Source organism: Coprinopsis cinerea (assembly GCF_000182895.1).
Source record: "Coprinopsis cinerea okayama7#130 chromosome 2 map unlocalized cont3.2, whole genome shotgun sequence".
NCBI lineage: Eukaryota > Fungi > Basidiomycota > Agaricomycetes > Agaricales > Psathyrellaceae > Coprinopsis > Coprinopsis cinerea.
This window is the reverse complement of record NW_003307543.1, coordinates 1,335,451-1,348,599: the sequence shown is the minus strand read 5'-3', so window position 1 is coordinate 1,348,599 and position 13,149 is coordinate 1,335,451. Positions and strand designations below refer to the sequence as shown.

At 50.7% G+C, this 13,149-nt stretch overlaps 3 protein-coding genes across 3 annotated transcripts; 2 read left to right on the top strand and 1 right to left on the bottom strand.

Moving 5' to 3' along the window:
* Positions 1-82: 82 nt before the first annotated feature.
* On the bottom strand, positions 83-8,107 carry CC1G_12019 (hypothetical protein; the record flags this gene model as incomplete). The annotated part of the gene is made up of 23 exons (XM_001833142.2): positions 83-241; positions 297-443; positions 503-859; positions 915-1,145; positions 1,201-1,422; positions 1,479-1,603; positions 1,651-1,873; positions 1,929-1,965; positions 2,026-2,130; positions 2,182-2,777; positions 2,826-2,956; positions 3,007-3,175; positions 3,229-3,367; positions 3,422-3,565; positions 3,624-3,839; positions 3,887-4,003; positions 4,059-4,507; positions 4,561-4,698; positions 4,754-5,080; positions 5,141-5,295; positions 5,350-6,951; positions 7,003-7,478; positions 7,527-8,107. The coding sequence occupies 23 exons, from the start codon at positions 8,105-8,107 to the stop codon at positions 83-85; spliced, it is 6,846 nt and encodes a 2,281-aa protein (XP_001833194.2).
* A 148-nt stretch (positions 8,108-8,255) lies between these two features.
* On the top strand, positions 8,256-10,163 carry CC1G_12018 (hypothetical protein; the record flags this gene model as incomplete). Its single annotated transcript, XM_001833141.1, has 6 exons — positions 8,256-8,769; positions 8,820-8,888; positions 8,938-9,297; positions 9,351-9,598; positions 9,652-9,849; positions 9,900-10,163. The coding sequence occupies 6 exons, from the start codon at positions 8,256-8,258 to the stop codon at positions 10,161-10,163; spliced, it is 1,653 nt and encodes a 550-aa protein (XP_001833193.1).
* Positions 10,164-10,254: 91 nt separating this feature from the next.
* On the top strand, positions 10,255-11,258 carry CC1G_12017 (hypothetical protein; the record flags this gene model as incomplete). Its single annotated transcript, XM_001833140.2, has 3 exons — positions 10,255-10,762; positions 10,810-10,907; positions 10,961-11,258. The coding sequence occupies 3 exons, from the start codon at positions 10,255-10,257 to the stop codon at positions 11,147-11,149; spliced, it is 795 nt and encodes a 264-aa protein (XP_001833192.2). The 3' UTR covers positions 11,150-11,258.
* Between the last annotated feature and the right edge of the window lie 1,891 nt (positions 11,259-13,149).

Here is a 13,149-nt window from a genome sequence, read left to right as displayed (position 1 = left end):
CTCAGAAGGCACGGCTACGGACCGCCTAACGCAAAATATTATGTTCCCTCGATTTTATTTATATACCCATTTGCGACTACTATCATCGGTATCGTTCTATCCCAGCCCTGCCAAAGTCCCTCCTACTCTCCGCGATTCTCAGCTTTTCCGTCGCTACCAACTCCTTAGCTGTTTGCTGGACGAGTGCATCGAAACTTATGTCCTGCGAGCCATCCAGAACGGCGCGAGCTGCACGGTTAAGCTGGAATCACGCCAGTCAGACTATACGGAACACGAAACTAATTTGAGGTTCTCACCTTCAAATGCGAACTTTCCCCGGCGGCCATCTTCAATCGATTCATAACTTCAATTTGACTGCTCAAGTCCAGAGCCACAGGGGCATGCAGGGTTCGAAGGAACAAGAACAGATCTGTGACCGACGTTGTTGCCAGGACCATAAGCGTCTAACCCGTCTACGTCAATATTCTCGTTGAGTGCAGATTGTCATTCAAGGAATACACACCGAAGACAGTCCTGCCCGCGCATCCGCTTCTAGGGCGTTCAAGACATTCTCGAACATCGGCCATAAGTCATTCCATACTCGAATCATGCAGGCATCCCCTGCCCGGGCAGATATCGACGTCTGGTGTGCCAACATCAACCACACCTTGATCGCAATATAGGCGTGATTCAAATCAGTGGTTGCAATGTCTGGCGCAAGGTTGCCTTGAACATAGGGTCGCATCGTCGCAGTATAAGAGTGAATGAACATGGAGAGATGTTGGAAGAGGATGGCAGGCCATTTGCGGTTGGGCTCTTGAAGTGCTGCTATACCCAGGACGATCCACGACCGTGTGGAGTTCACTAAACGATATCCGATCTGCGCGGAGGGACATATATAACGAATCTGAGATTGATCGTGCAGCAGGACTCACCTCGACTTCTTTGTAGGAAGCTGGTTGTTTGTTCGTGGGATCCTGCTCCAGCGTTTGGAGGACGATTCTCGCAACTGACAAAGAGACATTGTAATCGCTGTCTGTCTGCCCATCTGTCCAAACGTGATGGTCGAGGAAGTAAGACGCATTCTCTACCATGTTTGACATGAGTAGCTTGAACCGAGCGTCGGGGTCTTCTTCGAATACAGGGATCTCATTACTTGTCAAGCTCTGTTAAATTCGACCATTAGATACTCAATTAAATTTAAGCCAATGGAGCTCTTACTTGTATGATTGCGTTGAGTGTGGAGGGCAGCACCCGCGCTTTCATGCGCAATGAGTCCGACATGATTTCCAGAAGAGTTGTGAGCACCTTTCCAAGGGCTGCTTCAGAGTGCTTCACGATCCTGGGCTGCGTAGCGTTAATTAGTTTAATGAGGCATTCACTGCCAATTGAACCTCTCGTTAAGGCTATCCGCAGACAGGTTTCGATACAGAGCAACAGTTCCTGTCGTGGTGTTATCAACCGCCCGTTACGGAGTAGAAGTGGTCTGGTGAACATACCCTTGCATGTTTTCGGTTGCCTTGTGCAAGGAGTGCCAATATGAGAAGTAGTGGGGATGAATCGACGTAATCAAAGAGGTGGTCGGATAACCTTCGCATGATCGACGTGATCTGCTGGCCAGAGTCTAGAAAGAGTCAGGTGGCATAAGCAATACGGACAGAGAGTACTCACATGACATTAGCTCTGGACTGTAATCCTCATAGTGAAGCTTCACAAACGAGTACAGGTTGTTAATAACGTTTTGCATCGTTCCCGAGTCGCTGTCAGAGGAGGCCCTGTGCAATGTGTCGCGGAGGAGGGTCGCAGCAAGGGGCTCCGTGAAAGGGTCCGTAACGGCCTCCTTCGAATCAAGTACTTGTTTCAACACAGTAAAGAAGCTGGGCTTAAGTTGGCGCTATATCGTGTACAAACGTCAGTGCGCAGGATCTCATTACGAGTCTAATGCGTACCTTGAATAACCCGGCAAGGAGACCGCTCCCGGAATGGCTGGAGATGCCCGTTAATATTCTGACCAGTCCGAATAGGATAAGGGGGTTTCGAGCTCACCTCGTCAAAATGCTGAGGACGAGTGACCTTCCTTGTGCGATCAATAGATCCTGGTTGCTGGTCCCGTAAGGAACTACCATCTCCGTGACGTGCTCCACAATTGTCCTGTGTCAACCTATAGTTAGAGCCAGGTTGAAATTCAACTGTCGGACCTACGGGATGATTGACCCAAGGAATGAGAAGCACCGCTTCAGGAAGGCCTGGGTGACCGTCAAAGCCAGCTGTCGAACTTCATAGTTGACGTTCTTCGAGATAAGGTCTACAATGCGAACCACAGCCTTCCGAAGGAGAGGTTGGAATGACCTTGCCGGAAATACTTCGAAATCATGTTTGTTGACAATGATGTAAACAGATTCCAGGAGCGCCTTCAGCGATAGCACAGGGAGGGACTCGAGCCTTTCCAAAGTTCCAACGAGATTGAAGACAACATCGATGAACATGTAGCCGACCAAAAAATTGGTAGACCCATGGGTTTGCTCGTAGCTAGACCCCGTGATTGCGGCGGGTAGCTCGACTTTATGGGGTGCGTCCACTAGGGGAACAAGATAGTCCAGGCATGGGTATGCGATGTCCGGGATGCCGAGTGCGTCGCCATGTTGGATTTCGAAGTAAGCCGTGTCATGTATAGGAACAACAGAAACCTCGCGGAACCCGAGGATTCTGACCAGCTGGACTTTGATCTTGAGGAGGGAAAAGGCATCAATTTCCATCCCGTCCGACAACATTGCCATAGCAAGCAACAGCACGGATACCTGGTTTTCGTTAGTAGCTGAAGGGTTCAAGACGCACCAAGCACCTACAAGAAGATGAGCCATGTCTGGATTTGATTGAGACAGGTATGAGGACTGCATAACCTGCAGTTCGGTGGCATCAGTTGGAGTATCGTAGTGGAACTCGACCATCGTTTCAACGAGGGTCTCCCAGGTGATGACTAGAAGACGGTGAGGACCGGATTCAAGGCAAAAAACGGTACCAGCTCACGTTTCCAGCCAGGAAAATGCGGTCGCAATTGCAATAAAAAAGCAACCATCTTCAGTCGATCCTTCATCGGTGACTTGGCGAGGGCTTCATTCCAGCATTGCGAGATGGCCTCAAGCTGTGCTGGTAGGAGACCTGTACAGATTGTGCGGACTGACAATCTAATCTCTTCCTAAAAAAAACCCTTGAGCCTGATTTCAGCATCAAGGGCAGCGGGATAGCTACCTTTTCTTCCTTCCAGAGCAATGAGAAAAAGGTACTGAATACTTCTGCGACCGTCGAGCGCCATTGTCGTCCATCGACGAAGAACGCCGGGCTCGTGACGTCATTCAGTATCCGCGCTAACCGAGTGACAGTCCTAAGCCTATGGACAGGTTGAGTAAGACCGATAGATACCACCTGAGCATGATTGACGTACCGCCTTTCCCAATGCAGTGCGACATCCAGCCCGTCGTCGACGATTGATATGAAGGACTCGGAGTCAACAGCCAAAACCCTGAGCAGGAACTCGGATCGTATTGCGTCGATGTCGTGCTTCTCGACACCATAGAACTTCCAGGCACTTGGGCAATGGCATCAATCTCCCAGTCACGGAAAGAGAAGAAGTGGAAACTCCTTACCAACTCGCTACAAGGGCGCTATTCCTTAATATGAAATTGTCGATCTCGTATGGAGCAACGAGCGGTGAATGGCTGAAGAAAAGGTGGAAGAATTTGGCAATGAAGGCCGTAACCACGGGTATGTCAAGGCGCAAGAATTGGCCAATTGTAAAGAGGATACCAGGGTCAATCAGGATGGGGTCGACAACGTTAGAGGCCCGTGCGATGAGTTTCCTCCTGAAGGGGGATGAGAACGGTGCCGTCAATTTTCTAGATGAGGTTACCTTGAAGGGAGTTCCTTGACTTCCTGTTCCGTGATTAACTGAGTCTCAAGAATGGTAGGTCGATCGCATCCGTAAATCAATGCGCACGACGCAAGGGACATGCGGAATGTATTTAAGCTGAAGACATTCAGATCAGGTGACCAATGTTACGGTGGCAAGAAGAGAAACACACCTCTTCCCATATAGTGTCGCAAGATCGCCTTTGAGTGCAGATATAAGCGCCATCTCAAACGTTGAGAATAGTTTAGAGAACAAGAACTGCATGTTCTGTCTCCCTATTGACTTGAGCCAAAACGAGAGCATGACGGTGTGCACAAAGAGATGCGCATTCTCCAGATTAGCTGGGTAAGTGTTGACGAGGGTCAAGAACCGTTCTAGTATGTCAGATGACAGTTCTATCCCGGATCGAGCAATCATCAAAAGCCATTTTAAGGACTGGGTCAGGTCCCCCTCGCTGTGCGAAGCAACGTCCAGTAGAATCTGAAATGGGCCATCGACCTCAACAGGAGACGGACTCGCCTCTTTGGTCGGGGATCGGACAATCGCCGGGCTCACAAGCATGCTCGCAGGAGTACCGGGGTCCACATCTCGAGGAAAAATCCGATGAAGACCAGTTATGTGCTTGAGAGCTGTTCAGCGCCGCTTGCGTACTGTAGGCGAAACCGGAAACTTACTGTTGCATCAGGACTAAGATTGGCTGCTGACCGCAACCAGCGCAGGATCAGATCGTTCATTGCCGTGAAAGCAATGAACGACTGCGAGACTTTACTGATGCAGTATAGGATCTCGTTTAACCGCGTGGGCGATTTCCCCTAAAATCCCGATCAGCATAGCGCAGGTGGACGCAAAACCCAGAAGGCGGCGTACCAATGCGCTTTCCGAGGTGTACTCGAACACCCCGCCACTGGCAGTCCGATCCTCCGCCAATTCCACGCAAGCGTCATAAATAATGCTCGAATATGCCTCCGGGTCCTGGTTGTGAAGAGATAGCAACCAGGGCTCAGCATATCGAGAAAGCAGGGCCCGCCTGGCTTGAACATAATCTCGACCATTGCTGACAGCCGGCGAGTCAGTAGTGTTACGAGAGGCAAAGCGCGAAGCTGGCCAGGGAGGGATGTCGTGAGGATGTTTAACGCCCGGAAGAGGCCGCTGCTTGGCGATATATTCGCGCAATATCGTTGCCAAGTTGTCATCCTGGCACCGCAGTAAGTATAATGACCTAGGCTTGGGGCCAAAATGGCGATGGACTCATACCTCTGCAATGATCCACGACAAGATACTCCTCGCCAACCTCTTGAGGCCATAGTCCGACATCAACCCATTGGGCCAGAACCGTCGAACTAACAAGAGAAAAGCGAATTCATTGACAGACAAGTCGAGGTCCAGCAAGCACACTTCCACCGCCGCTACTAAAGTCTCAACGTCAGTTGACAGATCCAATCCCAAAGGCAGCGGAAAGACACAGGTAGTCGAATTGTCTGAAATGGATTCCGTAAATGGTGTTGTCTTTGCCTCGAGGCGCTCGAAGAAGGACATGTGGTGGAGTTGGATCAGGAGGGTGTTGACGACGCTTGGGGTGTGGATGTTGAATTCGACGTTGAGAATGTCTCGGAGGTGCGAGAGGGGGGCAGCTTCGTAAGGATGAGCAGTGGAATCTCCCGTCGTCTCCCCAAAGGCCTCGAAGTGGTTGACATTGAGGAGATCAGAAGACGGAGGATGATTGAAAGCTTGCGTGGAGATCGGAGATTTCATTGCAGTCGTAAGGTAGACAAGGTTGGAAAAGTCGTAAAGGAACGAGATCTCGTGATGGTTTAAGTTATTTTCCTCCATGTAGTCGATGGTCGCTGTTGATCTCGGAAGCCTGAGAGACTCGACCAACTCTCTACACCACCCGAGCGCTCTATGCAACTCGAACTCCTCCAGCTTGGTGCCCTGGTTCACGGAGGCGCTTCCACCTTTCTGCTTGACGATAATTGAGCCCAACGCGATCCCGTTCGTTAGCAGAGCCAGCTGCGTTCGGAGGATATCATGGATGACCACGACTTCCTCGAAACTGAGCATGCTAAGATGGTCATATGTCCATCGCAGTTCAGGATAGTGGTTGACAATGGAGCGCCGGAGAGCTTTAATGTCGATGGTGAGTTGGTCGGAGGTTAACTGAAGGATGGTGCAGCGGGGGAGAGATAATGTATTCAGGCATGAAGGATGGGCAATCAAGGAGCATTCCGTGCATTTGACTGCTTGTGCCACATCTCCCCACAGAGGCTGGGAACAGACATGGCAAAGCGATACGGTGAACAAGTTAATCGTTTTGAAGTTGTGTCGTTGTGGGGTCAATAAAGGGTCACCGACGTCGCGGCTGGCCAGGAGGTACGAAAAGCGGAACATGGCAACCTTTTGAACGGAGGCATCACTGGATAGGCTATATTGAAGGAAAAGGCTTCCTTCCGGGGGGTCATAGCAGTCGAAATGGACTGAACAAAGACAGAAGGGGCACAAGAGCCCGAATCCGTGGATGGCACTTGCACAGGCAGAGCAAGGGTGTTGAGGTAGGGTCTCTTCCGACCAGGTGGACTTCTGGATGAAGTGCCACGGAACAAATTGGTGGTGGTTATGTACGTAGGCGGAGGAGATCCGATGAGGAATGTGACTCCATTGTGGCATCAACGGGATCGAGAGAGGGGTGCTAATCGAGCTGTGCCCAATTATCTTGGGCCACAGGGAGGCAAGGATAGCGCAAGCTTGTTTCCTTGACCTGGCGGTGTGATACGCGACAATGGCCAGGAGATCGTTATAGGCATCGACCTTCAAATTTGAGATGACATCCATAAGTTGGTGAAATCGGACGGATAACTCGTCTGTCGCATCGAGGGAGATGATGTCGACCGTCTCTAGAATCGCGGCCATCAGTGGCGCTACCAGAGAGGAGAGATAATATATCGCGGAGTCTTGGTGAGGGGCGCTACTAGATTGAACTTTGACGACGGGTCCGGTCAGCTCATGGTGGGAGTTCCCCTGGACTTCGTCGATGTGGATTGACACAATTGGGTTGCTTTCGCGCCGTTCTGAGATAGAAGTCAGAAAAGTCACTTCCTTGTCAACCTTCTATGACCCACCTACTGGGCTCATGAGTGTCGATGGTTCCGCCGAAACAAATCCTTGGGCATGCCTCAAGCTTTCCAAGATCCCCCGTATGACAGAGGTTTCAAAGAATGAGATTAGGCGCCCGTGCATTTCTGGCTGGAAAGTTGAAAAGGCTGGGATAACGGCGAAACCAATGCGGGATATAACCTTGGGATCATGTCGATGTGTATGAATGAGGAACTGGGCGACGGCGAGGGACAGGGCCTGTAATGCGTTGGGAGGCCGTGAAGGCCGAGGGGAAATGATCTGAAATCTGCAGTCTTCATAGATTATGGACGACAGAACAGCAATGCATAGGGAAAGCAGTTCAGGGACCCGAACTTGCTGTCGACTTCCTGTAGGAGATGACGAACGCGAGCGCTTTCCCGAAAAGCTTTGGCGAGAACGACGCAAGAGTGAGGCTGATTTCACTTCTTCTTTCGGTTTAAAGGTACTGTCCTGAGATTGGCTAGTAGCTTGTGAGCGACAACCGATAATAATCGGGACTGAAACGCACTCTTCCTCGAAAATATGCCAGCCTTGGCTCAAAGACATTGACAACAGATCCTTCAGCTGCAACAACAAGTCGAAGGTAGCCTCGGTGGAAAAGCTCTGCGGATCCTCCTCCTCTTCGTCTTCGTCTGCAGCGGTAACAGGCCTGGGAGGTGCCCGTCTAATCGCCTTCCCTATCTTCGCTACATCTTTGAATACATCTGTGAAGGACGCAACCCCGTGCTCCGTCGCGTCCTTCCCAATCTCCTTCACTGTATCAGATATCGCTGGCGGTTTCCTGCGATTGACGAGCTGCGTTAAAACATGAGTGAGGAGTTTTCTGAGTTCATTATTGGCCTTCGCATTTGTATTCTGTTTTTGCTGCGGCTTTAGACCTCCAAACGAACTGGCCGACTCCTCGAACGTTGTGGTGTTGTAGGATGGTGATATGAGCAAGGACGGGACATCGGGTCGTGACCGGAACGAGTCTTCTGTTTCTGAGGGTTTCGGAGAAGGGATATTTCCGAATTCTGAATAAGTATTTCTGGTGATATTTGTATCGATTCGAGAAGGGAGAATCCGTCCAACGCGACTTGCAGACGACATCCGAGGTTTATGCCAAGCCCGTCGGCGTCTGCTCTCCAAACCAGGAAGGTTCTTTTAAGCTCCGACCGGATTTTGGCGGGCCGAGGGAGAGATCACAGTCACATATTTGGAGCAGCGGCGCACATCTGACAGTCGTTCCTTGCAGACCATGAAGCGCAGAAGATCCAACGCTACGCGACAAACCACCCTTTTTGAGTTCTCTGATGCGCGGAGAGCCTCAACTACCCCGTCGCTGGCATCCCAGTCCCCCAGGAAGAAGAACCTGAACACTCTGGACTCATCGTCTGACTCAGAGGACATCCGAGAAATCAAATTGGAGAGTGCAGAGTCCAGCAGCAGCAGTAGTAGTTCAGAAGATGAAAAACAGGAGGACGATGACGAAGAAGCCAGTGATCAACCGTTGCGCACCCCTCGAAGAACGAGCGTGAACAGAACCACAGTGAAGACTGAGAGCGAGGGAGAAGACTCCGACACACTTCCTTTGAATATCGTGCAACAGCGAAGCGCACGTAAAGCCAAACGGTTGGCACAAACCCAGAGCGATGACGAAGAAGACAGCCCTCCACCAAAGCGACGCCGCCTAACCCGTCGAAGAACCATCATCGTGCACGAAAATACGGACGTGGACTCGGCGGAGGAGGAGGATGACCTGGACTCAGATTGTGCGTCGGTCCTGCCTTTCCAACGACCAGTCCTCTAACACGCCTTATAGGCATCATTGAATCACGGTTTAGAGAACGCAGACAGACTCAGTACCAGAAGAATCTCGAGAAACTGAAGAGTGCGTATACAAAGCATATGTTGGCCCCCAAGTATCGACTAGGGTTTAGAACGGAAACAGAGGAAGACCGCATCCCCATCATCTGACGAAGACGACGACGCTGAGAACAGTGAATCTGATGGAGACTCTGCCCCAACACTTTTCAAGGGCGCCAAACCCAGCAACAGGAATACAAGCGACGAGGATGATGGAGATGGCGGGGACGGGGAGAGCGACGAAGGAGAGGATTCAGAGTCGGATTGGATTGTCGAGGATGATCCAGTGGCAGCTCCCCGTCTACCAGCGATGTTCAGTATGGAGACACATCAGGACCTCGCCCACCAATTCAAGAAGGTCTTCCAATTGTTCGTCCACGTTGCTGTCCACCCTTCCAAGAAGAGGAAGAAAGAAATGGAAAGGCTCCTGGAAGGTCCGTCTCATGGATTCATTTATCAACTTAACCTCACATGCCTCATCCTGCAGATGAGTATTTTAGGGTGCCATTGAAAATGGTGCAGAGGAAACTGGATGGCCTTCGCGATTCACTCGTAGCATCATCCATGTGGCGGCCACAGTTCAAAAAGGCGCTTCAGACGTATCCCGAATTCGTTCTGACCCAACTTGACTTCACTATTCCTGGTTGCGATGCCTGTCATATGGGCAGTCGAGTGGCCACTCGAAGAGGTGCCCTCGCAGGCGAACCTTACAATCCTATTGGCTTTAGAGAGCTGGTATGCTATGTTTCTACGTCGCTTATTGCACTGGTCTCATGACGATTTTGTAGTGGAAGGAGAAGAAGAGCGCGAGGAAGAAGAAACAGAAAGAAAAGAAGAAGAGGCAAAAGAAGGGCAAAAGATCACGGTCTGATTCCGACTCAGACTCTGAATCTGAATCGGATGAGGAAGAAATCAAGAAACAGTTTGACCTTGGTCGATTTTGTGCCGTTCGTACGCAGACCTTCCACGAGTATTGTCACTGGGAGGTACGTGTCTTTCCGTCTTTCTCCACCGCATTCACTCAATCTGGTTACAGTATGCTACTTTCAAAGCCATAGAGCGAGAGATCGATGACATACGGTCCAGCCGGGAGAACCATTCTGGGGGAGGGTTCCACCGCGTTGCATACATGGGCGGGAAAGAACCTCCTGACGATCTGACAGATGCAGACGGTATCTGCGAATGGCTAGATGACCGAAATGTCATTGAATTTGAATGGTCAAGGATTAAAGGTCTTATGGACAGAGCACATAAGCTAGACGCCGACTTTAAGGCTGGAGGAGGGGCTGACCGCGACTAATCTTCTTCACGCGTTATTTGTACATGTATTTTTATTTCTGATCTCGACCGCGTTTGGCGCGGCGAGTTGCTCTTTGCTTTCGACCACTATCATGTCTTACACACCATATACAACGCCGACGGGCACTGTTCCACCACCAACGTCCACGACTTACCCGTATGGCGCTTATCAGACACCGTACCCAGGAACCTACGCATATCAGAACCCTTATGCGGCTGGCGTAACCAGCTATGCATGGCCGTACCCATACAGTTATATGCCTCATCAGCATCCGCAGGCGGCTCAATATCAGAGGGCTCCGACACAACCAGCGACCCCAGTGGCTACGACTCCTGTACCGGCTCCCGTCCCAGCTCCTGTCAGACCTGCAGTAACGACAGCCCAGGTAGCAACTCCACAACCTGCTCCAGTGGTTGCAACTCCTGCAACTCCTGCAGCTCCCCCGCAGCGTTCAACAGCAACAACAACATTTTCCACTTATACACCAGCCTATATTCCCCGGGAAAGTACTGCAATACCAACTTCTTCCTCAAGTCACCATTTAGGCGGAGGGCGAGGAAGGAGACAGTCTAATCTCAAAGGGTTGTTCACCAAGGATTGTAGGTCAAATTCCTTATCTATTCTTCATGCGCAAACCATGCAACAGTGCGAAGCTTGATGTACGGCTTTGGAGACGATCGGAACCCTTCCAACGATACCGTCAATGTCATGGAGGAGATTTTGATAGAATACATCACCGATGTGGTGAGTCGTTCTCGACATTTCTCTTTAACTCTTATAGCCAACCTTGATTGCAGTGCCAAGTCGCCGGGGCCAACTCCAGGCGGGCACGACTGTCTGTCGAAGACCTTCGCAAAGCCCTATCTCACCCCGCTGATGCGAAGAAATTGGCCCGTTTGGAAGAGCTCATTTTCATGCAAGAAGACATCAAGCGAGCCAGAGGAATGTTTGACGAAGCAGAGATCCAGAACCCGAAGCAGTACTAGACACTGGCAGGAGGTACGTCGCATGGGATGGTTCCGGCTGTGGTATAAGTTGTCCACAGCCCTCTATCATGGCAGTTTGCTTTCTCTGAAAGGCTCTGGTTGGTGTGTGGGATGGTTCACCTGGGATCAAGCTTCTCCTCATCATCGGGTTGTCTCGAGCTTGATTGCCTAGTCTCCGACTCTCCGAGTTACAACCGTGTACTTTTACTCGGACGACCGTATGTACCTCGGGGCGTATTACCATTTTGTCTATGGATTTACGTGTGATGCACTCAATCTGCTGATCCCTGGCTTGCGTGATGAATCCAAGCAGCTTCTCATTCTACTGCAGGTCGGGCACGTCTAATGTTTCGCAAGCATTGTGGGACGGATTACTACAACATGTACAGTGCATCCAGGATCACGTTTCTGTTGGCACTCGCCTGTGGGTCTCAAGGTTACGAACGAAGCTTCACAACTTGGTATCTGGATTGTCAAGTTGGTGGTTGTAACCGATGTAACATGTGTAAGGGTGGTGCGAGCAGGTTCGCTGAAGTGCCGGAAAAAGGTGTTGGTTTCTTGGATGGATAGAACAGAATTAGATGTTTATACATACTTACCCTGACGTCGTCCGTTCATCTAACAAAACGGACAATGTCAGTGGGGGTCCGGACGAGGGCGAAGAGGAAAGCGCGGCACGGCCACGTGCTTGTATGGGAGTGAGCGCCCCTTTTATGGAGATGTCGAGGCCTAACTCATTACTTGATCTGGCATTTCTTTCAGAGAGCCCGTTCCTGCTATGGCTACCCTTTCCGGACCTCTAGTCTCCTCCCGTTTGCGCAGGACATTAAAGCCCCTTTCGTACGATCCAAAACTTCCCTATTCGGGGTCAACAGTTCGCAAAGATCGCCCATTTAAAGCGCCAACCTAACCATGCGTTCAGCCCCATACTCTCCCGCTATTGCCCTCTGTCGACTATGCGTTGGGACGCTGATGTCGATACTATGCCTTCCCCAAGTTCGTCAGAGGCTTCTCTGGACGACGACGACGTCAATTGTCGTCTAAACCCGTATTGGCCCAAGTACAGGGGTCTTTTCAAGGCCCGTGGCCTGCATCTTGAAACTGTACGGGATGTCAGACCATATTATCGTCGTCTCCAGACCTCCCAGAACTACTGCATCCACAACTCAGTCCTGTCAGTACTGTCAAGTCAGGAGGGCTCGCAGCATGACCATGATCTCTTCCATGACCCAAGTGTGGTACGTCGTAAATCCCCGAGTTTCCTGCTTGTATCTGGAGAACTAATCTACCGTTGCTTCGCAGCCGGATAATCTTTTCAGAGGCCAGAGGATATGCGACGGTAGGAGATTCGTCGTCAAGGCCGTTCATTCACATAGCCGTGAATATTCAACAATTCGGTTTCTCTCTTGCTCTCCGATACGAGAGGACCGATCGAACCACACAATACGTATGGTTGACCACACTCAAGTATGCACCCCTTCACCAAAATCTAACGCGTGAGGCAACAGCTCTCTTAGACTTATTCGAATGCCACGAAGACCACATAGCATTCATTGTAATGGAACAATGGTCACCAGAACTCTTTACCGAGTCAAGTCCATGTTGTCCAGAAGGCTTCCTACTCGCCGTTAGGCAACTTCTGGAGGTAGGCTCTCTCCACCCAATCAAATTCGCCCGGCCGATTCTAACGGTCACGGTAGCATGTTGACTTCATGCACAGGCACCGTTTAGCACACCTTGACATATCTATAAGAAATCTCGTGACCGACCATCAAGGTCGTTATGCCTTTATCGACTTTGAATTGAGCCGGGTCCTTTCAGAACATGGCCCATATCTGTATGCCCCTGGTCATCAAGCCACAGAAATCCCTCCCGAATGCGAAAAGAGCGACTACTTCGATCCGTTTAAAGTCGATATCTGGGCGCTGGGAGTTTTGATACTGCGTGCGTGCAAGGCAAGTTGGGCTTCGCATTTATCATGTCTCTTATGCCATTGCTGA